At 46.6% G+C, this 26,131-nt stretch overlaps 2 protein-coding genes across 47 annotated transcripts in view; both read left to right on the forward strand.

Moving 5' to 3' along the window:
• Window positions 1-11,923, forward strand: part of ZNF644 (zinc finger protein 644) — a 68,222-nt gene extending 56,299 nt beyond the window's left edge. For 35 of the 36 annotated variants that reach the window (XM_085511357.1, XM_085511382.1, XM_085511372.1 and 32 more), the window contains 2 exons: window positions 6,753-6,855; window positions 7,336-11,923. In XM_085511357.1, the coding sequence (XP_085367483.1) occupies window positions 6,753-6,855; window positions 7,336-7,528 (296 nt within the window). In that variant the 3' untranslated portion in view covers window positions 7,529-11,923. Of the gene's footprint in view, window positions 1-5,616; window positions 5,680-6,752; window positions 6,856-7,335 lie in introns of all 36 variants that reach the window. The other variant, XM_085511377.1, reaches the window with a different exon arrangement.
• Window positions 11,924-12,204: 281 nt separating this feature from the next.
• Window positions 12,205-26,098, forward strand: LOC146759026 (uncharacterized). Of its 11 annotated transcripts, XM_085511390.1 has the most exons (5): window positions 12,205-19,104; window positions 19,383-19,490; window positions 20,485-20,630; window positions 20,983-21,074; window positions 23,412-26,098. In XM_085511390.1, exons 1-3 carry the CDS (start codon window positions 18,687-18,689, stop codon window positions 20,580-20,582), a joined length of 624 nt encoding a protein of 207 aa, XP_085367516.1. In that variant the 5' UTR covers window positions 12,205-18,686; the 3' UTR covers window positions 20,583-20,630; window positions 20,983-21,074; window positions 23,412-26,098. The 11 variants fall into 11 exon arrangements, with proteins under 11 accessions (XP_085367516.1, XP_085367524.1, XP_085367523.1 ...); XM_085511398.1 differs by lacking the exon at window positions 20,983-21,074 and having other exon boundaries at window positions 19,286-19,490; XM_085511397.1 differs by lacking the exon at window positions 20,983-21,074 and having other exon boundaries at window positions 19,286-19,490; window positions 20,539-20,630.
• Window positions 26,099-26,131: the final 33 nt, after the last annotated feature.

Here is a 26,131-nt window from a genome sequence, read left to right on the forward strand (position 1 = left end):
GTATGTGTAAGCAAAACTAAGAGATGTTCACTCAAAATTCATTCTCCCACGATATCACAATTTCCAAACCAACTAGTTGTCCATCTAACAAAGTCTTTATAAGCACCTCAAAAATTAAAAACATTAAGAAATAATTATATTGCATATAGCTACTAAGAATACTGTAGCTAAAAACGGAAGAACCAAGTAATTTTCCAACTCGTATATTTCAATCAACATAGTACATATAGCTGTTTTCATTTTTTGTTTGGTTCACAAACCAGTCATGGAGTGATTGACAATAGAGTGAGTGTGGTACAGCGCTTGGCACTGCTATTAATGCATTTTTAATTAAAACACACGTATATTGAAGATCTTCTAGTATTCCATATTTTGACTCATTTCCAAAGACATGCAGTTTTCTTGGCTGTAGGCAGATTCCTGAGTTTACTTGGAGTATTGCTTAGATTAGTGGGATTTTATATGGTCAGCAGCAAGCTGGGGAGCAAACATGGAATTTAGTGAGGAAAACGAATTTTAAACTGTGAAGTAATTCGGAAGGGCAGCAGTCAGTTTCCTGCATTGACAAGCACAGGCATTTACATAATGCTGGAAAAATATAAAATTTCATTTTTTATGTGTAGATGCGATTTGTTATGCTATGATATTATATAACAAATAGTTTCAGGCCTTCTCTGTGACAGGCTGGAAAACATTTAAATGTATTTTACACACTGAGCCTGTGGATGCCAGGTCTTGTTATACATAATGATATAATAAGGTAGATTCAGAATGAAAACAGTTGCACCAATATCCACTGTGTAAGAGAATATGATTTTAGTGATTCTGAAAGTTTTCATGTTTACACAATGGAAACGTGGTGATAGTGGACTTCTTTTACCACTGCTGCTGTTTGATGGTGCTAGCCCTGGGCTGAGTTTTTTGCTTCTGTACCTACTGGTAAATATAACTATATTTAAATTGCATGTTAAAATCTACCAGTTATTAAATGAAGGAGACACTAAGGCAAAGAAACTAGTACACAGAGCCTGGGTCCTAGAGAAGCTCCTTTCACATCAGCTAAATAGGAAATGTGGATGAAGCTTTGGAAGTTTTTTGTTTTGTGGTGTTGTGTTGTGGTTGTTGGGTTTTTTGTTGGTGGTTTTTAAGGAGCAGTTTGCAAGCTAATAATAGCATGCTCATCTGAGCAGTTGAAACCTTCTTTTTACAAACTTAAACCTCCTGGGCCTTGTATCCCTGGAACTAGAAGTTAGTTTAAAATAAAGCTAGAAAGAGAGCTTAACAAAAAAACCAAAACTTGCTTGTGATCTCAGAAGGTTGAGCTGATCGAGATTAATGGCCTGTGCCATACAGGTAAAGGCATTTCACTGAAAATGGTGACTTAAGGGAGACTTAAGTTATGGCTGTAATGTTATGCACATGTGCTTATTTAGTAGTTGCCATTAAAAGCTTTGCACATTTACAGAAGTTATAAATTTGACTGTTTGCTCATTGACTCTTCATTTGAGCAAGCTCAGTGTAAATCTAATAGACCAAATAATACACTTTTAAACTGTTGGGGTTTTTTTTTCCTGCTACTCCTCTGTATATCGGAAGTTTTGCTAGGAGGATGACAGCTTTACAAGGTTTCATTGGCACACACAGATATAAAACTTCGCTGAGTGTTGTGCTTGGGCACATTGCAGTCTGTCTTTTTAAAAAAATAGTTGTGGTTGTGAGCCACTTACAGACATCTTCTGCTTGGCTTCAGCTTGGAACTCTTAGGGAAACAATGACAATACATTTGTACAGGTTTCTTTTTCAGTTTTCCTGAGGTGATTTCTTACATCTTCTGAAACATAACAAACGGCCATAAAGAAATCTTATTTGTTGCATATCACAGAATGGCCTGAGTTGAAAAGATCCTCAGAGATCATCTGGTTTCAGCTCCCCTGCCATGGGCAGGAATGCCGTATATGTCTTAGTTTCTTGGTGTCATTAAATAAATGTATGCAAACATGAAAGCTCTAGTTCTTCTATGATTTTGCAGTTGTTCTGGGAGCTATGTAGGTGTTACTGTTTAGCAAAAGAAGTACAGTAAGCTGTACAAGTCACCTAAGTGAGAGCTGTCCCAAGGCTACATTAGTATGTGCGCTAGTCTGCTCAATTTTTCAGTTTGACTGGTATGTTTTCAGTAGATGGGTTATCATCTTGCTTTTCTAGCAGATGCCCTTTTTCTTCAGAATCAGCAGCTTGATTTCGTTTAGTCAATGTTACCAGTTGCATTCTTTTAATGCAACTTGACATTTTTAGTAATAACTCAGTTATAAAAGTTACATAATGGTAAATGTTGAGAATGTGCTCAGGAGAAAAACACTCCGAAGTGGAACTCTCCAGCTGTTGGCTGTTCAGAATTAGTGTTTGTTACTAAGCTTAATCTGTGCTTAGCATAGCGAATGCTTCACTGAGTTCGTTTGTATAATTACTGGCTTTTGCATTAGTGGTTGCATGATGGTCTTCTCACGTTTCTCAGAGTGTGTGTCAAACTGGCTCTTATAATTATCAAACAGACCTGTGCAGAATCTTCTAAATGCATCCTGCCCTTCTTGGTGCAGTTGTATATCCAGCTTCCTTTCTTTTCTTTTTACCAGGCTTCTCTTCTTACTTGAAATCTGCTTGTTCTGTCTTACACCTTGGCTTTTCACATCTTCTCTTTTTCTTTCTCTGTCCTCCTACTCAATCTCTTCTTAACAGCTGTCATTTTCTGGGAGTCAGTCACTCTCTTTGGTCTCTGCTTCTGTAGATGGTGAGTACTCTCCCAGAAGTTTGGGAGAGAACAATAATATACAGTAAGGACTTTGACTTGGAGCCAGCAGTGTGGCTCAGGTAGTGATTTCTGTGGCCACCACCTTTCCAAATAGTTTCTAATAGTGCAATTGTAGCTTCAAGAAGTTTGCTGTGAAAGTGTGTGTGACCACATCAGGGATCGGAGATCTGCTGGATTTGCACATCTTTATTTGATGCTGATCAGCCAGCACAGTGGGCTAAATGTAGCATTGCATAAAATCCTTCAGAGAACCAAATAACTGGAGAATTTCGTATATATATATGTGTGTATGTGTGTAAAAAATCTGGCTTTCTTCAGCATTGTACTTGGCAATAATGAGACAAAGTAAAAAATCATTGAATTTGACAAATCAGTGAATAAATACACAAGAAGGATATTTTTCTAGCTTGGCACTGTTTTTAAATGGTTAATGGGAGTCACTTATGTATGCAGTTGTTCAACTTGTGTCATATTCTATGACAAAAGTCAAGTAATCTTCATAAAGACTGAGCTTCAGTATAGTGAAAGGAAAGGTGAAAGGTGTTTCACTTTGGAGGATATTAAGTGGAGCTGCAGGTTAGCATAATTTTGAGACTCAGACCAAAGATCATGGAATTAAGGATTTCCAGTTGTGATGTTCATACTTCATATTGTCCTAGACATACTGCTTGTAACCTCTTATCTCCATCTACTTGTCAGTCTTTCTTGATAAACTATCACAGATGCAGTCGGTTTTTATACACAGCCTTTTGATATCACGTGTTTTTCTAAACATGATCAAATTGGACTTGAGTGCCTCAAGAAGTTTACTCCAGAGTTTGGTTATCTTCCTCTGTTTTACATGAGTTTTCTCTCTGTATCAGAGTATTGATGAAGTGGTACAACTTGTTCACAAAAGGCTTTTGGAATCAGCAGCTGGGAAGCAGCAGGTGGCCAAACTTGAAGGAAGGATGCTTCCTTTTGAAGAAAACTGGTCCTTTATGAAGAAAGGCCCATAATAACAAAGGTTAATAGTTTCAAGAACTGTCTTAGCACAAAGTAGGCATAATTATAGGTAGCTCCTACATCTCTTTGGCAGTTTGCTGCAAGTACGGTCTGAATTTCTGTTGCAAGGACTGCATTATCTTTGGTCTCTTCCTGCAAGTGCTAAAAACACTTTCTGCTGAAGTCATCCTTTGTTTTACAGCAAAGGTATTGGAAGAGTTTTGATCAGAACATGCTTTGTTACAGACGAAACAATAGCTTGCCTTATTTGATGCTCGCAATGCTTGTGGGCATCATACCAGCAGTGTGTAAGCAGGTGTGGCGTGTAATTTCATTTAAAGTTGTTACTCTCTTGATAGACAAAAGTGGAATTAATATGACAGTTACTGGTTTGTGTCCTTGATAACTTAGTATTTTTTGTGTTTTTAATAGCAGCTTCTTTCTGGGCATGTGTTCTATGTCCAGTCCTTGCTAAATTATTGTAAGAATGCATTGAGTGATCTGATTATTGTTTTTCTTGAAGTCTCATTATATTTTTTGCTCTTCTTTTTGTATTTTCTCTGTCTAGCATGTCTGTTGTAAATGATGCAAAGATATCCATATGTCTGTTTTGCTTTGGTTTGCTTTTTTTATTTTTGGTTGTTTGGTTTTTTTTAATTGTTCTTGGGAAAATATACCTTACAAGGAGGTAGTAACTACTACTTCTAGTGTATTATGATTGCTTGTTTATCTGTGTTGCTGTCCATTTGATTTCATAGTAGTTCAGAGGGTTTTTTTCCTAGAAGAATATACAAATGCTTAAAACTATTTGGGAGCTCTGTTACAGAAAACCAAATAAGAAGGTGAAGACTCTGAAATGCTTGGGATGTGTGTGAGTAGAATCAAATTTCTTGATGAGAATGAATGTCTTAAGTTTGCCAACATGAAGAAATCAAGCCAGTTCTTGTTTCAAATGCCTTTGGGCTTTTCTAGGTGGAGCCTGTTGTCTACTGTTTTTTCTGCTCATTTGTATCAACTGACATCATCAGCTAACTAACATCCGGTGCAGCTCCTGGATGCCTTTGCATTCAAAGCAAATAATGACTTGTAATTTTTCCTTCCTTCACGTGGCATTTTGCAAAATCAGCAGTGGCAGAACTTGTGCTGTAACAACTGCTTGAGATAAGTCTTCCCTCATACAAATAATTCTCTTCAGAGAATCAGCCTCGAGGTTTTGGTATTTTGTCTGCTTACATTTCTGGTGATGATGTTACTGGTGTTGCAATATGTGACATATTTATACTACTCAGTAGTTCCTAAAGCTTTAAAGATAGTGATTTTCCTTCCTAATTATGTAAAGGGTATCTTTTTGATGAGAACATAAAACAGTAAGGACCCCTTGCCTGTTCACTTTTTCAGAAGTTGTCTTGGCCGTTTCTTTCTCACTGGCCTTATATTGAGACTGCTTTGCTTCCCTTGGTACTGTCAGGAAAAAAACAACACTATTGAGGCTCATCTTTATAATGGTGGCTTCACCCAGAGTCTGAAAGTCTGAAAGAAGTTTCTTTAGGTTGGTGTCTCCTCCTTTTCTACTTGTCCACAGTCTGATTCGTTCTCTGGTTCCTTCAAACCTCCAAAAATCATTCATTTTTTTTTTTTGAGGTACTCTGAGAATCTTCAGTCTGGGGATGGAAATGGGAAGTGCTCACTGTGTCTACAAGTTTAAGGTTTAGCTACAGGGTAAAAACGATGTTTGAGAGGTGATTTTTTGGAAGACATAAGAGGAATTATGGATGCAATTGAGCCTGTTTGTATGTTCTTTAAATCAGCATGTTTTGCCTCCACAGATGACGTCTTATGCTTCAGGATACTAAGCTTTTCTGTTTTCTGTTACACAAGTCAGAACTTAGGCAAGTTTAACAGCTTTTGAATTCCATTGTTAAGATGTCTCAGTAGCATAGCATGTGCCTTTTTAGTATCAATATCACTCATTACTGACTTTCGGATTTCTGTGTAGTTTTAGTGTGAGTATCTTGTGTTTTTGGAATACAGTGTAGCTAGATAACACTTATCAGTCCCAAACTTCTTGTCTTTTTTGAGCCTTATCAGCTGTTTTCATCGTACCAATATTAACTCAGTTTAACGCCCTCATCCTCCAACTTTGGCTACATTCTAGAATCTCCAGGTTTTGTTGTAGATTCCCGTTGCACCTGTTTATGGAAGGTGTAAACTTTTGAATGCTAATTGAACCTGCTTGCTATGTGTTTTCAGATAACACACATTTACTTTCATAAATGCTTTCAAACAGACGGAATTTAAAAAGATGGCCTTGCCATCCATGTTGGTTGTTCTAATACCATCTACTGTAGAGGATCAATACGTATTTTTTGCAAGATGCAGTACGGTTCAGACAGGAGTGAGGAGGAAGTTCCATTCGAAGTTCATCCATATTATATGAAAAGAAAAAGGTTTTGCATCATTGAAAGCGAATGACAAGTGTTGCATTCAAACTAGAAATTCTTTATTGCATTAGCTGAAAGATACAACTTTGTGAAGATGCAACCTGCTTGAACATGAGTGGTCTTACGACGTTATATGAATTACAGAACAGTTTCCACATTTTGACAGTGTTTTTTGAAGGAAAGGATATTTCCAATGGTGCTTTGCTTTTGTATAATTCCGGAAGTTAGCAGGTGCCTGCTGGTACTGAAACAACAGTTTAATGCTGAATGTCGATTATTTAGTCTTTCAAACTGCTGTGCTTAAAGAAAGAGGTGGAGGTGGGGAGGAAGGCATCAGATGTTTCACCAGCACACTCTTAGAGCATGTTATGATTGTTTTGGAATGTAGTTATAACTAAACATACAATAACAAGGAGCTAGATATCTTTTCACCACTTCTATAGGGAATGCTCAGTGAATATCTCTGGTTTAACACTGTCTGAAATATCACTTTTTACATATGGAAATTTCTCTCTTCTTAGCTTTGGACTGTAAACAAAAGAAGTCAAGGTCAAGATCTGGAAGCAAGAAAAAAATGATGCCATTACCTCATAGTGCTGATGAAGTTTACATACTCAGATGCAGGTACATAGGGTTATTTTAATTGAAAGACTGTGTTCTTAAGAGCTTGCTTATTTTGGCTATAGGAATATTTAAGATTATATTCTGTAATGTTTGTGATGACACTGGATATGTCTAGGGGGAAAGCAGTTGATTATTTTCATTAATTCAGACAACATAATTTGAATCAGTCATACTTAGTTATTAAATTGCCAGCTCCCATTTCTATAGCTAAAATCTTATTGGCCATGTTTGAGTAATACTCTGTTCTTCAAAAGAGACCTTAAGAGGATCAGATTGTTATTCCTGGTATTACAAACATAGGAGCATAACTTGTATGAACTGCAGAGAATTGTGTTTATGGCTACTACAGATGAACTCAGTTTCTAAGCTTTTCAGCTAAACGTATGTAGAGGCAGACTTCAATAAAATAAGGGCTTTGTTTGAATAATTTTTGAGCAGTGCTAGATATATCTTGATGGAACAATTTTAATATTTGCATAGGTTTTGTGGTCTGGTCTTTCGAGGACCTTTGTCTGTTCAAGAAGACTGGATAAAGCACTTGCAGCGACACATTGTCAACGCAAATCTTCCACGGACTGGAGCTGGCATGGTTGAAGTCACATCGCTACTTAAAAAACCTGCTTCGATTACTGAAACTTCATTTTCTTTACTGATGGCAGAAGCAGCATCATAGAACAAGAAAACATTTTCAATTTGAATTGGATGTAAATTTGAAATACTTTGTCATTTTTTTAAATAAATTGTTACACTGAATTATGTTTATAAATCCTAAAAGCAAAAATAGAGGAAGTGAATTACGATAACATCAAAATAAATTGAATACTTAACAGTTACAGTAAGTAGTCTTTATATTTTATATAGGGTGGAAGATGTGTTTTTAAGGTTTATTATGTTTTTGTCAGTTACTGTGTTCACTATCAGTACAAGACCATTACATGTATGGCAGCCATTTTTAAATCATTGCACATGGGTACTTAAAAGACAGATTTTAATAAAATAAAGAAACCATGTTCTCTGCAGTGTTACCCAAATCGAGGCTCTGTTTATTCCAAAAAAATTTAAAAAAAATTAAAAATTAAAAAAAAAATACATAGTAAAATAAGATATTATATTTTGTTTGTATGTATGTAGTGTTTTGTATGATATCAAGAACTGCTAATACAATTTACTCAACTTTAGGGCATTAAATACCATGTTACTTCATAGTTCAAGAGACTGTTTCATTCAAATAGGGCAATTAGTACTCTTCTATCTAGGTGTGTAAGTGTTTTTTTTAAATCACATGAGGCTTTTTGTACTAAAAAGTGGAGGGAAACTTGTCTAAACAAATTTCTAAGATACGTATGTACATAATACTGGAAATTTGTGGTAAGGAAATATTCTTTACTTCAGTTGCATTTCTCACTGACAATAAAGTGGTGCATCCATGCTACCTCCTACTTGTCAACAAAGATGGTATTTACCCTTATGTTTTTGTATCATAGTAGATTCGATCCAACTTTCTTTATTACAAAGCATCTTTTTGTTAACAAGTTTGTTCTTTATGATGATTTACTTAAAGTCTGACTTGCTTACAGGAGTTTGCCTCTCTACTATTTTATTTAACACTGTAGAAATGTACTAATAAGCATTGCTCACTACACGGTTAGAGTAGCCTTTTCATTTATAATTCTGTTTAAAAGGTTGATCATTTTAGAAGATTTGAACACAGGTTGAAATGTTTCTACATATGAAGAGAATGTTTACAACTTAAATTTTAGAGCTTGTTTTGGATGTGATTATATGTATGAAAACTGTAACACTATGCTCATGCTAAGGACCTACTTACAGAATTACTGAAATAAATGTGCTGTGAGGATGGAAATATGGTGCAGGTGTCTTGGTCATGCTGAATTGTGTTTGTTCATTCAAACTGTCTTTGAAACATGATTTTTGTTTAAATCATAAGTCAGATTCCTCCACAAATCAATTTTGTATGCAAATAACATTTCATTTTACTCACATAGGGTAACAAATACTGTAGTTAAGCCAAGGATATGCATTGATATTTTCCTTATATGTAAATAAAGTTAAAAGCAGTTAAAGCAAGAGGAGTATTTTGGTAGAGTATATACATACCTCACTGCCAGTGAAATTGCTTTCCTATGGTATATCTCCTTACCAGAAAAATCTCTAAATAAAAAAGGTTTAAAGAAAATCTAAATGTCTATAATGTGAAGCATTTATTTACATTGTGTGAATTAAGTTTGTGAAATGGATTTGTCTTGCTTGAAATTGAAATATTCTCATTATCTTAAGTAAAAATAAGTTTACTTGCAATAAAATGACTTGTTCAGACACGTTACATCTGGTTGGTTGAAAATATGAACGATGTCGATCTGCCTCGTACGTGTGCAGTTAACACACCAGGTTTGTTAACCCTCAGATCAAACAGATGAACTAAAACCAAGCAGTTGTGGAGGATGGAGTCCTGAGACAAGGCCATCCTATGTCTGGCAAGGTTATAATTCAGTTAATGCTGTCAGGTGTTTTACTGTACAAGTTCCAGCCGTTAACATAAATGTAGTTGTCCAAATTGTATTCCTACTGCTTTGTTCTGGTTTTTAACCTGGAAAACTCCCCTCAGTCCATCAAAAGGCCAGAAATACAAATTAATTCAGAGATTTTAGGAAAGATAAGCAGAGCGTTGAAGTGTGTTGCAGACATATTGTGTGTGTACAGACTGACTAAAACATTCTGAACTTGTATATAATTAATTGTGGGATTTTTTTATATGATGTGAAAATGAAATATTTACAGCAACATGTTGAAACAGAGGGAAGCAATCGGATCATCTTGAATGTTTGTAATGCTTTAATTGAGTGGTTGTTTACTCGTGTCACCAAAAAGGGGGTGCCTTTGAGCACCAGATTCTGTTGCTGTTTAACATGAAAAATCCAATGAAGTGCAAATTATATTTATCTAGAATGTTTATAAGGGAAAGCCATACCGTGCAGAATTTAGCATCTGCAAAAACAAAAGAAAATCACTTGTCTAGATTTGTAATAGTTAATCTAGTTACATTTATTTTGTCCCTTCAGCCACAGTAGTGAACACCAAAAATATAAGGCTGTGTCTGAGGAGCAGGAAGCTCAATTCCTGGCTGGGTTCCGAAATGATGTTCTCTGGTTAGAAATAGCTGTTTTCATTGGCAGGCTTTGGGTGTGTGTTGGAGCTGCCCGGGTGCTTAGCTGTGTGTTTTTTGTCGATGTTCCTGCCCTGCTTACACCAGATCCTTGCTATAATATAGTTTTGAAATATAGAAAGAAGTCCTGGAAGTCCTCTGATAAGTAAATTTGTTGCATATAAAGCTGATGTGGACTGAATGATCAAACAAAAAGTGTGCAAGCTTTCTTTAGCTTATAGGTCTCAGGTGGGGCTATTTGGTTTCTGTTGCTTGGAAGTATCTTTTGTTGATGCCTACTGGGAGATAGAAGCTCACCTTTCCAGAGTTACAGAGGTTCTAATAAAATGGGTAGAGTTCATTAGATCAGTCACTTTATTATTCAGATCTCATGTTTTGAGATCCATGTGGCTCGCTTAGACCTTGGCATCAGTGAGTGAATCTCACTGTGTTGGGTGTCCTGCTAGGCTAGAGGAGCTCTGTGGCACTCTGCTGAAGAGCAGGATGTCTGGAATTGCACGTAGAAGCACAAGTGTTACTTGGCTCACCTTGGCTGTATTGCTTCGGGATAAAGACTGCAGTTGTTTTGTCATATTTGGTAATGGTGGTCAGTTGGTTTTGGTTCCTCATCACAGTCTTCCATGGATCAGGAGTTGCGCTCCTCTTCCTGCACCTACCCCACCTTCTGGTAAAGCTCCTTTGAGTTGCAGCTTTTAAGTGTCAGAATACTCAAGTCAGGAAACCAGAGGTTTAGCTCCACGCTTTGGACTGGCTGTGTATTCAGTCCCAGTGCTATTTCCAAGTCGTCCTTAATAATAGAATAGCTGTATTTGCAATCCTTGAAAGAGGTTTCTGCAAGACTTTGGGAATGTGCTTTTGAAATGGGTGTGGTATCCGCTGCCAGGTGGTGCTGTGGTCAGGCTGTATGTACTATGAAAACTGAGTAGCAAAACATCCCCGAGCACTTAACTCCTTTTGGCCATATGCTGCTTCACATGGATTGTGTGGCTTGTGCTATGAGCCTGGGAGCCAAGGCGGTCCAGCCCTGCATGCTGCTGGAACTTCTGGCTTGGGGCTCAGCTTGCCCTGGCAGTCAGGGCTGGGCTGAGGCCTCTTCTTGATGGGAGGGAAAGGTGCATATGAGACAGTAGCTACCTGGGAAGGGAGGAGGGAGCAGGAAAGGTACCAAAGGGAGGGATTTTAACGGTTGGCACCTTTGTCCTGAGCCAGAGATTTCATGTTTGAAGTCCCACATTCTTAGCCATGCTCAGGAAAATCAAGGTCTGAGGTAAGTGCTTCACAGGAAGAACATGAGTTGTGAATTGGGGCTCAGAGCTGTGCATGCACGTGGGGCTTGGGAAGGCCGGCTTTACAGGGCTGTTACTACAGAGCTGTTGTGAAACAAATGCTTTTTTCTTGGCTCATCCTACGTTATCCTACAAGTCAGTAATACTTTAAAGGAGCTTTTCATTAATTTAATCTTTGACCAGATTTGGAAAATCAAAAGGGAAAAAATGGCTGCAATGTGGAAAAAAATAACAGTAAATAACAAGTACTTATTTGTAATGAATTGTAAGGGCTGTGAAAGGAGCCTCCTCACTTAAGCACTACCATTGACTGACTTTTCCAATTTTTTACCGCAGTAGTTATGGATACATAACCTGTAGTTTCCTAGTCCAATACCCAGTTCACGTAATCCTGTATCTGTTAAAAGAAAGAGAAAGGCATCTATTTAGAACAGTGCTTATTAAAAAGGTCGACTGCATCGTGAGTTCAGGTATTCCAATCTGCGTGCTTTGTAGGTGCTGTTGCCTGATACGTGGGTAGCAATTTCAATGTAATGGAAACGTTTTGGCCAGAGCGCCAGGTCTGTAACCTCTTGCAATAAAATGTTCCTTTCTAACACTGCAGGCTTCTTGGTGTTCTTCCCCTTGCCCTGAGGTGAGCATGCACAGCGTACTTCTGCTAAGCCAGCCTAACCTGGGTCTGCTTTCCTGAGCAGCTGAGTAGTGAGGCAAGGAGGGCATCACTGGCTGTACCTGAAATGCCAACAGGTGGGGCAGGAGCTGGTGTCTGTGTGTTGGTCTTGGAGACCCGTACCATGAAACAAGTGATTTTTCCTCCGTATCAATGGTCTGCCACTTGAAGTCTGTTGGGAGCTCCCAACCTCTGCGTGCTTAAACATCTGATGAAGTACACCTAGCTCAGAGCAGCTGTGAATCACGCCTGTGGTTCCCTGGGGAGGCCACCCACCAGACCCTTCGTGTTACCTTCATTCCTAACTTGTCTAATAAGATTTTTGTTTATGTCCATGTTTTCCCTTTATTTGTTTCTTGTTCTATAGGATTTTACCACAGGCCACTGATGCTGAAGCTTTTTGAGGCAAGCCCTGCAGGCTCTCATTGGTGTGAACACACACACAGTGCTGCTCAGTGTTCTCAGGTGTGTCTTTTCAATGCACTGCTCAGGGAGGTGCTACATGGAGCCAAGGGGAGATTGGACATCTTAAAGTGGCTTTGGAAGAGATGCTATGCAGAGCAGAAACCCAAACCTGTGCAGTTCAAACCTGAAGGCCCTGGAGGTTTCTAGTGTTTGGTATTGAACACTTGGCACCATGTTTCTGTGTTGCCTGCATACAGGTGAGCTGTTGCCTTTTTGGTTTTTAACTGCTGGCAGCCTTTCCAAAGACAATATTGGGAATATGGAGCATCTGCTTGAATGATTTTTGCGAACAAGCAGCTTGTTGGCTTCTGTGAGCAAAGGGAAAAGGATACGTGCCAAAGACTGGCAAAGACATTGGAGATCTTTGTTTTACTGATAAATGATGAGTATGGCAGATAAGAAATTCTTAGGAAATTAAACTGTGATTTCAGTTGTATGTGTGCAGGCATCTCGGCAGTGCCTGAACAGCAGCACCCCATGTGCACACAGTGTGAGCTGCAGGCAAGCATCAATCTGTGGGCTCTTGTAACATGCATGATGGCATAGCTCATAGCTTGTGCATAATATAATGTTGGGTGGGGAGAAGAGGAGAAAGCCCTGGTTTTTCATTGCCCCTGCAGTGTTTGTGTTGAGTAATTAGTAGCAGTTACTATAGTATTTGCTCATCTAGTCTCCCTGATGTCAGACACCATCAGTACCCAAGCAGGCTGAGTTTCCCTGTCTCAGCATGAGGTGTACATCTGCTGCCCTAGTTCTGGAATGCTCAGAAAGATGGTGGGTGCACTGTCCCTGGAGACACTCAAGGTCAGGCTGGATGGGGTCCCCACAGCCTCTGACCAGGTCGGTGCTGGGAGTGAATAGGCAAGAGGAGACCATGCCTGCTGTACAAACACTGCTCAGAAATGGCTGCCACAGGGGTAGTGATGTGTCCCTTCCTTGGGCTGAGCTGCTGGGGAGGTACTGCTGGAGAATAAGAAATGTGAAGTGCAGTGCTGACACCTGGCATCTTCCAGAAAGATGTGTTGATACTTCAGGACTGTATGTTGTGTAAACAAATAGTACCAGTGATTAACTGTGCCTGGGGAAGGCTGAGCAGTGCATCTGCAGCTCCTGTAAATGGGGGAACCTTAGTAAGTTGTTGTCTCTCAACAACAACAAAGGCAATGTATGTTATAGACTGGGAAATGAAAGCCAAGAAGGTGGTGCAGTCAGTCAGTCATGTACTGCATCTTCCTCCAGATAGAGCCATGTCAGACAGGGCAGTGCAGACCAGAATGATGTCATTAGAGTACCTGGTGCTCTGAGGAAGGCTGAATTAAGAGTGTGGGGCTAGAATTAGGGGAGTTTTAATATATAAAAGGGATTTTCACTGATCCATGGAAGCACTAGCACCTTATGCTTCCCTTCAGCTGCATTTTCAACTCTTAACTCTGGTGACTGAAGTTTTTCAGCAGCTTTGGATACTGGGCCGCTCATTTGAAGACCCTTCCTGGTACTGCAAATAAATAAAAATAACCAGAGTGGGACTCAGCACTGAAAAGCATGGCAGACTGGTTGGCAGTTGCTGGAGAGACATGGTAGCTGTCATGGGGTTGCTGTCAGCTGGTCCTGCTTCTGATTTACCTCCTGTGAGAGGACAGAATCAGAAGATTTACTGCATTTACTGCTTTTGAGACTGTTAGCTGCCAGGAGGTAGATGCCCTAAATGACACAGTGTGCAGAGCATGGGAGCATGGTAGGCGAACGATGTTACTGGCATATGAGAATAAAAGGCCCGAAGCCCTGCTTTGTTATTCTGTAAATCCGCTGTGCCAGAGGGCCCTGCAGAGCAATGGAAGCACGGGGGTTTAATGCTCCTCACAGAGCAGCGCTCCTCGAGCTCAGGCAGGCGAGGCCCCTTCACAGCAATGGCTTTGCCCAGGGAATCCCCTGAGGGTCTGCAAGAAAGGGTGATCAGATGCTGAGAAATGATAGAGCTCTGCTCAGCCATCAGAGTCTGCCCACAAGCAACGCCATGCAGTGTGTTTACCTTCTAGGGAAAAAAAATACAATAATTGCATAAAGTAGGACTTTCTTTTTTATATTGAAGTGCATGGCAGGAAATAATTTCAAATATTAGTGATTAAAGCGATGTAGGTAACTTAAAAATCACTGCTGAAATGTCACATTTTCCAAATACAAACAAACAAATAAATAAATAAGGATCTCAGTTGCTTTCATTGCTGAGATGAAAGCAGTGTGTGAGATGCTGTGTGGGGACCTTCCTGCAGAGCTCTAGTTGGGCGGTCAGCTCTGCACTCACAGCTCGGTGCTGGGCTGGAGCCTGCTGCTCATGAGCTGCTTGCTCTTAGGAGGGACCGAGAAGGTAACAAGAAAGGAGCAACTGCACATTAAGGAGCTCCTCTTAGCATCCATGTCTCCTAACATCACAAAAAATATATGATAGGCAAAAGTGGATTGAGGGAATAACTGAGATAGTAGCAAAGTGTGGTTAGGAAGGTGGGAAGAGATATAGGTTTAGAGAAATACAGTATTTGTCTGAACCAAAGGACTGGTTTACCTCCATTGCTCATTTACTGGGGAAAAACCCACGCACTGTGATGTGTGCCCACAAAGGAGGGCTCCATTTCTGCCTTAGGGGATCAGTGGCCACGTACAGCACCAACTGGGCCATGTGTGGAGGAGATGCACCGTGAGCACCGCCATGTGCCGAGGCACCAGGCGCCTGGCAAGGAGCGGAGCCACTGGGAGACCGAGGGGAGCTACCCCGGCTGTGTGCCAGCAGCTGCAGGGCTGCGTGCCTCCAGGCGGCGAGGGGCTGAGCACGGATCTCCTGTGTCCCGGGTCAGTGCCCTAATTGCTGGGTTAGCGGACAAAAGGGGAATGACAGCAGCTGTGGTGAATCCAGCCTCTTCTTCCCTTGGTGTGTTTTTTGTTTATTTCTTTTGATACACACACACACACATTATATATATATATTTCCTGTTGCAAGTGCCCCAGGTTGCAGTATTTGGGCTGAAACAAAGCACCTTCTTCAATGCAAAATGTACACAGGTTTTGTGCTAGCAAAGAATACCGGGAAGTGTAATTTCAAGAGGATCTGAATGTGTTTCTGCATTTTTTTATTTTTTTTTTTTTTTTTTTTTTTTGTTATTTGTTTGTTTCGTTCAGTTTCTCAGTGGACAATCAATTATTTGCACAAACGTAATTGTAAATGTTAAGAACTGCCATTTGGGCTTTGTCAGAGGACAGCCTGGGTTGCTGGGCAGTGCCCTCCCAGGGCCAAACCCTGCATGGGCAGGGCTGCCAGATGGGCTGGTCGCTGGGAATAGGTGTGAGGTTCTGGGTGTGCATGGACACACAGTTGCAATACTGACCACTGCAGAGTATGCGTTTATACACTTACACTGACTCAGGAGCAGCTTGGTTTAAACAAAACAAAACAAAAAGTGGAAATCGATGTTCCTTTTATGCCCTTTACTGAACCCTAGGCCAGCTGATCCCATTGCAAATACCTTTGGAATTGTGGTAAATAACCACCCAGGAAGCACTGAGCTTTGGTGCAAGCCTTCCAGTGGCCCATATTGGCAAGTGCTTGCAGGGAAGCTGTGTTGATGGGCTTCCTTTGTGGCTGGGTGAGGCAGCAGCCTGGCACAGTGCGTGAGGAAGGCAAGCTGGGGCCGGGCTGGGTGCTGTGCAGCAAAGCTGGGAAGGGGCTTGGGGCAGTACCTGGCTCTGCCATGTGCAGGGCTGTGATTTATGGGTATGGCTCACTGCTGACTGGGAACGGCTCGCTGCAGCCAGCACAGCTGGCGGGAGCAAATGTACACAGTTATTCTAATACTCCCTTCTTTGTGCCACTGTGGATTCCAATATGTCTGTTAATTTCATCTTATAGATGGCATAAATGTGCTTGGAACATTACAGCAGGGAAAATATGACAACAGTAACGCTATAGAGCATAATCCCTGCCTCAGGAGCTGTCCAAGGGTCTGAGCGCGTTCTTTGTGCCGAGGAAGGGCGCAGTGTGTAGGTGTTATCTCCGCTCTGCTTGGCACGGGATTTGGAGGCCAGTGAGTGGGCAGGAGGGGGCTGAAAGCCCCTGAGGCTCCGCAGATGAGCAGCTTGGTTCTGAGCATCCCCCCGAGCTCGTGATGCTGGGAGCCCAGGCCGTGCAGTGCCAAGCGTGTAGGAAAGGAACGTATGTGGGAACCAAACGTGTGCGGCTGCAGTCATGTTTGGGCAATGCATGCCAGCACTTCCCTTGCTGTGTTCATGCAGCACACTGTAGAGACGTGGGCCACATGTGTGCCTGAGGTGGGCAGAGCCATGGCACGAGGGTGTGGGAGAAGCACGGAGCAGGCAGTCACAAGTGCTGAAAATTCACTGAAGATAGAGCTGGTGTTTGTGTGATCAAACTGACCCGTTGTTCACCATTAGAATAAATACTTCCCCAAGGTCACTTGAGTTTTTTGCCAGGATCACAGAGCTGTTCCAGTCTCCACCAGGGCTGGAGCTTGAGTTAAATGCATGCTGTCATCTGACAGGGCTGTCTCAGTTCCCTCCTCCCTCCCGGAGAGCAGGCCTCACTGAGCTCGGAAGGCTCTGAGCCCCAAGAAGAGCTGTGGGGCCTGATACAACATCCCCAGTATGTGCTGGTGTCACCACAGTGTCCATCCCTGCCTGCGGGTCCAGAGGCCTTGTGCCAGGTTGTCCCAATGGCTTCCCACTGTGTGGGAATCCAGCAGTGGGTGGAGCTCATTGACCCCAGGTGGGATGGTCCATGTGGGAAGGGTGGCATTGCTTCCCTGTATGAGCCTAGGGACCAAGCAATGCAGAACATGGGCTACTATGATGGAACGGGCAGACAGGGCCCCCAGAACTCCTGGGCTGTGGCTTCTTGGCAATGACACAGGCACTAACTGCTCATTAGGGGGTCCCTTATTAGGCACCAGTTGCTGCTTATTAGGGGGAATCTGGGAAAGGCCACCTTGATGTTTGCTTGGATTTGATATTTTTGCAAGCCTGTAGCCAGGACAGGCAGCATGCCTTGGGTGCTTCGTCTCAATTGGAGTCTAAGACAGTTGATGACATTATACTGGGCACTTACTGTAGATCCACCGAGCCCAGAGAAATCAATAGTTTTCCATTATCGGGTCCGGCTGGGTCACCGGTCTGTCAATGAGCTGTTATGGGTGCTGTGCAGGGATGAACCTGACCAGTCAATTGCTGCTGACAGGAGGAAGGCGTGCTGACAGCCACGAGAACGAGCCTCAGTGCAGCTCTGTGCCTCGGCCCACCAGCCGGGGGGCTCGGAGGGGCACCACCAGGGTGGGGGCACATGCATGGGGAGGGCTCATCCACCGTGTTCCAGTCCCAAAGGGATGCACTGAGGGGAGCACCACTGCCATGCTGGACAGGCCTTGATTCCTCATTGGGCTGCGGTTTAATGCTGACTTCTGAGCCAGCGTAAAGCACCGAGCAAAAATAAATATTTAGAAATTATCCCAATATTATGATTTTTAATTTTCAACTTTATGAGCTCCTTTCAAGTGTTAAATCCTGACCGCTTTATTTACGCCTCCAGTCCTCCGTTTGATTCTCTGGAAGTCAATATTCGCTGTGTTCCATCATCAAACACAAAGCTGGTAATCAGCTCTATCACTGGGAGCCAACTGCTGCCTTTTAGCAAACACACCGCCCCACAGAAAGCCCGTTTCGGTAAGAGAGGGGCGAGGGAAGCGTTTGTACGGGGGCTGAGCGAACCTTCCCGCTGTAATTAGGAGCACCAGCCCGACATGACTCGCAGCGCTCCGTGGCTCGGAACGCGTCAGATCTCTTACAGCATTAATTAAAAAGAATTTATGTTTTTTTAATAAAATGCTTCATGTTTTAGCTCCTTTCTTCCTCCCACCGAACGTGATTATGGGGCTGAAGGGAATTCAGGTTAATGTGTTGACACACTTAACAATGCGGGGTCATGTTGCACAACACGCCTGGCTGCCTCGGCTCGGCGCAGCCCCTGACAGGTCCTCATCAACCCCTGCCCTAAAGGCAGAGCCAAGGAGAGGATTTTAATTACCGCTCTGCGCGCGGGTTTGCCAGCATTAAATTGAGACGTAATTAGGCCGCCGCATTTTAATAATTGTCCTAGCTAATTGGGCAGACAAGTTACGCTCCGCGGCGTGGCGTGATTAGATAATCACTATTTCCAATCGGGCTCCGGATGATGATGATGATGATGATTCCGCGGGCGGGACGAAGCGGCTCCGTCCGGCACAGCCGAGACCCCGATATGGCGGAGGCGGCGCAGCGCCCTCCTCGGCCGCCAGGGGGCGCCGCAACCGCGCGGAGGCGGCAGGGCCGGATCCCAGCGCTCCGCTGCCCCGAGGTGCCGAGCTGCTCCGTGCCCTGCCGGCACCGCACCGCGCTGAAGCCGCCGTCCCGAGAGCCGATAACGGTGTTTGTCATTACTATTACATTATTTTTAATGCTTGTTTATTCGTTTTTATGTTTCTCGCTCCGCGCCGCGGGACACGAAAAACGACGGGGGGGGGAAACGCAGCCGTCGCCTCGCCGTCTTCTAGAGAGAAATAAAGCAGCGAGAGGAGCTCCCGAGCCCGGCCCTGCTGTGCCGACCCCAGGTAACCAGGGAATCCCGGGGCGGTGGAGGCACCGCGGGGCTCGGGGTGGGGTGGGGGAGCGAGAGCGTCAATCGCTGCCGGCACAAAGTTGAATCGGGGGCGTTTCGCTGGGAAACGCTTCAAAGGGATGCTGCCAAAACGCTTCTTTTTAATCAGTACCGTTGTTTTTAATCTACTGAAGGTAAACGGCCTTATGGTTTAAACGTGCGGTGTGATTGCACCGCCGTCGAAATACAGGTGCTCTAAGCTGAAATCCGCATCGATGCTTCTCGCCGCAACCCCGGGCTGTCTGTGCTGTAAGGCTCCGGCCGTTCGTTCCTGCGCACCGAGACGTTCACTCCGGACCGCGTCACGAAGCGGCTCCAGCCGCACCGCCGAGCGCGTAGGTACGGCCTGGCGGAGGTGCTGGAACGGCAGCGCCGGGCACGGGGCGGCTCCGGGCGGGCTGCAGCCAAAGGGGAGCGCGGAGACCTCGGGACCCATCCGTGTGCCGGGCGAACTGCGTGAATTACACGGTCGCAGATGCGTAGGACTGATCTGCCACATTGCGTTGAAAGCGCAGTTCGCGCTGTTTTGAAGGTGGGAGGGGGTGGAGGTTGGCTGCAGGCGCCGGGCGAAGCCCCCCTCTTCGTTTCTTACCATCTCTGGCCCCTGTGGGCTGCCGCCTGCCGGGCGACTCCTTCGGGACTCCGGGCTGCTGTCCGCCGGTACCTTCCCCTTCCCGCGACCCCCGTCCCGCTCCCCTGGGAGGCTGCCCGCGGCTCTGGGCGGGCTACGGTGCGATGCCGCAGGAGGCACCAGCTCCGGGCTGCGGTCAGGCGGGTCCTCTCTGGGAGTCGGTGCCCTCCCTGGTGGTGTCCGGCTGTGCTCTGCCCAGTCCCTTCGCAGCGTGATCTCCGGAGGCCGGAATGGGGGAGCCACGCAGAACGGGCCGGGCGAGGGCTCTGAGGGCGCTGGGCAGCGGGGTGGCCATCTAAGGACACTTGCTATTAATTAGTCAAATACAGCCCGCACGCGGCAGTGCTTAGCGGACCTTGCAGGGACGTTTTCCTGCGTGGGGAGAAGGCCGTGGGTCTGCTTCGGGGACGCCTGGAGGTGGCCGTCCTGCTGCCGGTGCGGAGCTGTGGGGACGCTGACCCCAGGGGGGTGGGTGCAAGAAGACAGCTGGGATTGAGGCTCTGGGGTGCCCCGCCGCTACTCCTGCTCTGTCCTCGCTCCTTTCGGGTTCCGGGAGCAGAGGGAGGAGAGGTCGCCCCCCTTGGGTCCAGGCGAGGTTAGAGATTCTCTTTTAATGTCCGTGTCGGTGTGTTCGTACTGATGGGTTAAAGCACTGAAACTGCTGTTCCCTTCCCGGCTCTCACCCTCCCACCTCCTGCTCAGGCCCAGGCCGCGTTTGTCACGGTTGCACTGAACTGAACCTTCCTGCTTTTGCAGCAGCGCTCACCCCCCGCCCTCCCCCCCCTTCGGGACAGCGCTGATGGGCCCGCTGGGACGGACAAGTGTAGTCGAAGAAATTAATGTACTTCGTAAGTAATACGATTTTTTTTTCCTTCTGGATGCCAATTTGATGGTGTCTTTTCCTCCTTATTCTTAATGAATTTAATGATGATGGGGGAGGAGGGGGGGGAGGAGAAAGCAAAAACAAACAAGCAAGCAAACGAAAAAACAAAGCAAAAAGTAAATGTTTGGACCTATAGAATACAGTGTATTTATTCACAAGCGCTGTAGCTGCCCCCCGGGCGCGGTGTCGGTGAGGTGGGCACGGAGCTGCGGGGCAGCGCCCGCATCCCGCGGGGTTCGTTCCCGCTCCGTCCCGCAGCTCCGCCCGCTCCGTGCGCTGCCGCGGAGCCGCCCTTGATCCTCTTTGCCCCTTCACAGACGCGTTGGAGAATGGAGGGGAAGAACGCAAGCTGCGCACTCCAAGTCCATCGGACGGGTGACGCGGCGGCCCTTCCAGCTCGGGACGCGGGGTGAGATGTCGCTCGCAGCGCCTGGATCCGTGTAGTTAATTGCGGCCCGGCTGCGCCTTCCCGCTGAGGGATGACAAGCGGGGCTGGAAGAGCTGCTGACAGATACGGGAGAGGGAGAAGTGACAGCCGGGCCGCGGCAACTGCCGGACGGCGGAGCGGTCACAGCATCTTCCGCCGGGAGCGGAGCGGGGCTCGTTACGATGCGGCGCTCCGCAGCTCCACGTCCCCGAGCCGCTCCGGGTTGGTGCCGCTCCGCTCTCGCACGGGGCCCCGCGGCTGCGGCTCGTTTAACTTCTCGCCGGGCCCTTTCATTGAGACGTCGCATTTGCACCTCTCTATTAGGAGAAGTAATAACACTCGCAGTCAGGGGCAAATCCTGTTAATGAACAAATTAAAGTTCAAACCGTTATTCAAGTTCACAGCCCAGCGCGCTGCTCCTTTAATAAGAGTGATACACGTTACTTTCTCCCGGGTTCCCCCTCCCCTCCTCTCCCCCCCCTTTATTACTTTTTAAGCTTTTCATAAGTGCTGACGGGGTATAGGGGCAGCTCCCGGCCCCTAAAGGGCTCACGGAGCAGGGGGGGCCCTAATCCTCCCTTCCTTTGGCGGTTGGTGTAGGACGCATCAAGGCGCGGTGCCGCCGATGGTTCCGCTGGGGGGGCCCTTCCCGCACCCACGGCCGCAGCCATCGCCCCGTACGCGGCAGCGGCGGAGCAAAGCGCTGTGAGTGCACGAGAAGGGGAGATCACACTCCCAATTATCCACCTCCTGGCGAGTGTTTGATTTGTTACATCAAAAGCTCATCAAGGCGAGCTCCAAAAAATAAAACAAACAAAAAAAAACCCCACCTCTACACGGAGCGTTCGGGTTTGGGTGACCGTGGAGGGGGGGGGAACGGTGCAGAGAGGCGAGAGTGGAGGGCTTGGAACCGTGCTACGGGGTGGAGGGGGTGCTCCGTAACTCCCCGGGCAGCGCTGCAGGGCCGGGACCCGGCTGCGGGCTGCGGGAAGGCCCCAGTTGCTCGCAGCCATCAGCACCGAAGTGGCTTGATATAATCACCATGACAACTGCCATCTATGGGCATACAAATAACGGAGATGGAGTAGAGCGAAGATTAGCATGCCATGAAAAGTACAATAAGTTTCTTATTTAGCATTTAGATAACTGTCTTTCCTTCGGAGCGGGCTTCAAAGTTGAACCCAGTTTAGACCAAGAGGATTAATTCTCTCTCCCGCATGCTTCATTGAATCTCTCATTACCAAACTTTGTCTGTATTGATGTAAGATGTGATTGAAGATTAGAGCATTTAGCAGATCTCGCCTTTCTGCGGGGCTCGGGGCCCTTTCAGGCGCGGCCCAGTGGTCAATCCCCCCCCTTTTATCCGGTGTCTGCTTCATTTAAACTTAATCAACTCCCTCAATGAACTGGAACGGGGAAGCGTCCCCGCGGCAGGAATGCTGCGCTTTCCTTAGATCGCCCTTCTCTCTCCTTCCCGATCCGCTGCCGTTAAACCCCAAATCGCTCTCTGATGAACTTAATCAATATGATAATGACAATCGGGGCCGAGCGGCTTTGCTGAGGCTCGGGGTGGAAAAGGCGGCGGCGCCCGTTGCCCCAAACCGACCTCAGCTCGGCTCCTTCTGTGCACGCTGCTCCCACCTCCCTCCTTTCCTCATTCCCTCCCTCCCTCCGCCCCCGCCAGGTCACGCAGCGCCGTGCGGGGCTGTTACCGGCTCGGGGGTCCCCGGCCCCGGCGCTGCCCCCACCGCCCCGTCCCGCCGTGCGCAGCGCATCCATCAGCGCTGGCGGCCGCGTGCGGAGCGCTCCTGCGTAAATCTGCAGCCCCTGTCCCGGCTCCGTCGGCGCTGGCGTCTGTATATCATTTTTATACTGCTACCAGTAGAGCAATTTCAAAAGTATTTGCAAGGAAAATGGATGTCCCCATCTGTTCCCGGACTCATAAATGTGCCACTTTCGGAGGGTTTTCACCGGTAATCATATCTTTAATGATGAACAAACTTGTGATATATACCTTTCCATAAAATGGGGTTTTCTTCGCCTCCCCGTGATTGGCCGCGATAAATGGCTTTTCCATATGGTGGGGAGATAAAACATGAGATTACCGGGCTCGCCGGCTCGGTCGTAAACAAAAGAAACAATTCACTCCGGACGCCCCTTAAAGAGAACCAACGGCAGAACTAAGTTCTGTTAATGGGGGAGAACGGCCGCCCCCTTTCCGAAGCCGAGCCCCTCGTATCGTGCTGCGCGGGCGCACATATTAACGCCCAACTCCGCTCTAATTGTTGCCATCGTTTTGTCTTTGTCTCTGTTCTCCAGCCCGGCCCTGGATCCCGGTGCCCGTACCCGAGCGCGTTGCAGCGGGCCGCCCGGCGCTGGGTTTGGGAACAGCCCGAAGAGGAGACGCCCTTAGGATGGATCGTACGTGTCCATCCAGGCGGCTCGGCCGGGAGCGGCACGGGGTGAAGGCCGAGAGCCCCGGGCGCTCCGACGGGGCGGGCGGCCCTCGGCGTTACCGCGGCCCCTCCAGGCCTGAGCCCGTGGCCCTGGGTGGGCAGCGAGCGAACGAATGAACGTGTCCTCGGGCCAGAGGGGACGTGACAACCATCCACTTGTTCTCCTGCCTCTCACGGCCCCGCATCTTCCCAGCTCCCAGTGCATCGAGTCCAATCGTTTTGATACCTGGCAATACATTCAGGGCCTTCAGCAATTAACTTAAGCTCTTCAGCAAACTGACACTCCGTATGGGAAGGTTGTTATTCCTGGGTAAGCAGGACACCTAGAACCTAAAAAAGCAGCTTGAGAACAACGCGTCCTGTAGGCAGGGCCCTCATCTCGGGGATGTCAGGAGTGGCAGTTTGGCCCCTGCCTGAGTACTTCGCTCTGGCAGCCAACCCCAGCTCCATGACACGCTGTGTTACCCCGGAACTGCCCGGGGTACATATGTGAGCCCCCGAGCCGTGTTGCCCCGCCCAGGTGCCAGCCGGGGTCTCCGTTCTGTCCGACCCCCAGGACTGAGAACGGTTCCCAGCCGAGACGCCGTCCGCGGGCAGCGGGACGGTGCTCATCCATTGGGTGCTGATCCCAGGGCCTGGCGCAGCCGGGGGGCGGTGGTCGGGGTTCTGTTGGCTCTGCGATGCCAACAGCACGGAATGCCGCAACAGGACAGAAGTTTCCCTTCCTCGGAGACAGCCCCGGCCTCTGTGTCAGCCCTGGGTGGGGGGTTCCGCGGGCACTGCGGGGCCGGAGACGGACCTGTACCACCCGCGGGACCCGACCTGTGCGCGGCCAGGACCCCTCCGGCTCGACTCCGCCCCCTTCAGCCGGACACCGGGCCACGGATCACCCCGAGCGAGTGGCTCCGGTCCTCCCCGACCCCCCCGGGCGCTGCGGGCGGGTTTGTCGCTGTCCCCACGTCACGCCCCGCCCGGGCTCTCGCGTGTCATTACCCAAATCCCAGCGAAGCGCCCGGCAGGAGCCGTCAGGCGCAGGCAGCCAGACAGTTTTCTTGTACTTTATTAAAGTGTAATCAAACATCGGTTAAGTGGAAAATAAATATCCAGATCTAATAAGCTGCTCAGTCAGATCGTGTAAATGCAAATTACAAGCTGGTTCCCATCTCCCCGCCAGGGGACCGAACAAGCCACAGCAATTGCTTCATCCACCGCGATTGTAAATCAACTAAAATAATGGCTGGATAATGACCGGTTTGCGGTTTCAAGCAGATTGAATGATAACAAACCGCGTGTGCCGCACCGGCTTTGCATTTAGCACTCATCACGGCGCAGCCCGCACAGCCCGGCCGCCTCATTAGGCTGTTGTCTGCGCTCCGGCGGCAGCCGGCACAGTGCTGCCAGAGCTCCTGCGAGGGAAGGGCGAGACAATTCAATCGGCCCTCCCCGCGAGGGGGGGACACGCGGCTCCGTCGCAGTGAATTGATAGCGGGGTGATGCTGCCCTAACGGGGAGACAGGAAAACACGCGTGGGGATGGGGGCAGAGAGAGAGAGACGCACGTAAACCCCAGCCCCGCGGTGGGATCCCTTCTGCTTTTTGGTGTATTTTTATTTTTTCAGTTCTTTCTTTTTTTTATTATTATTTTTTATTTATTTATTTTTTTCCCCTGCTGTTGATTTAGCTGCTAATTGGTGACAGAAATTGTCAGCTAAGTGGCAGATAGCGGCTCCGGTAGCTTCCCCCCAGAAGGTGCGAAAATCCTTTCAAAGCCGAACCGCTGCCTTAAAAAGGGAGAGGGAGAGCTGTTGGGGGGGAGAGGGCTGCGGGGGGGCTCGAGAAATCTCTCCCAGATATTTATTGCGCGCATTAAAAAGATAAATCGGGAGAGGAGAGAGCGAGGCACGAAGCAGGTAGTACGGAGCCGTCCCGCTTTATTTAGAACATGGATCATCGTGTTTGTTTGTGGAATATGTTTGCTTCCAGGATGTAATTTAACATACTAACACTCAACCTATTTAAACAGAGAGACAGATAAAGGCTTATGGAGATCTCAGGGGGAGCCTCCGGAACCCTGCTTTGACTTCTCCTTTCCTCAGGAGCATAAAATGAACAGTAATTAGGCTTTGATACTCTGGCAAATGAACAGTAATTAGAATCTGCTACCTCCAGTCCTTAACTCCGCTCCTCATAGAATATTCACACCATTATTGAACATTTAGATGAGGCCGCTCCGCTCGCATCGCCGCGCCGCGGCCCGCAGATGGCCCAGGGAAAGCGGAGCGCCGATTCGCCGGAGCCTTTGGGCCCACAGAGGGGATTTTCTGGTTATTAGAACCCTCCTAGATCAGGGCCAATTATAAAGAAAACTGTCAGTCAAGGGAAAATTGCTACATGATTAGTGAAAAGGACAAAATCAGGTGAAAAGTGTGAATCATTCAGGCGGCTTTGATTTGCTAATCAGGGGAAGGAAAAGAACAGGAAAGTCCCCAGCTGTAGCCCCGGTTTACTCTTTTCATTTTATCGTGACCTTCTTAGCAGTTACTGATATAATCTCCGCAAAAAGAAAAAGAAAAGGGGGGGGGGG

The sequence above is a fragment of the Coturnix japonica genome, chromosome 11 (genome assembly GCF_054131305.1).
Source record: "Coturnix japonica strain WE chromosome 11, WE-NBRP24, whole genome shotgun sequence".
NCBI classification, from domain to species: domain Eukaryota; kingdom Metazoa; phylum Chordata; class Aves; order Galliformes; family Phasianidae; genus Coturnix; species Coturnix japonica.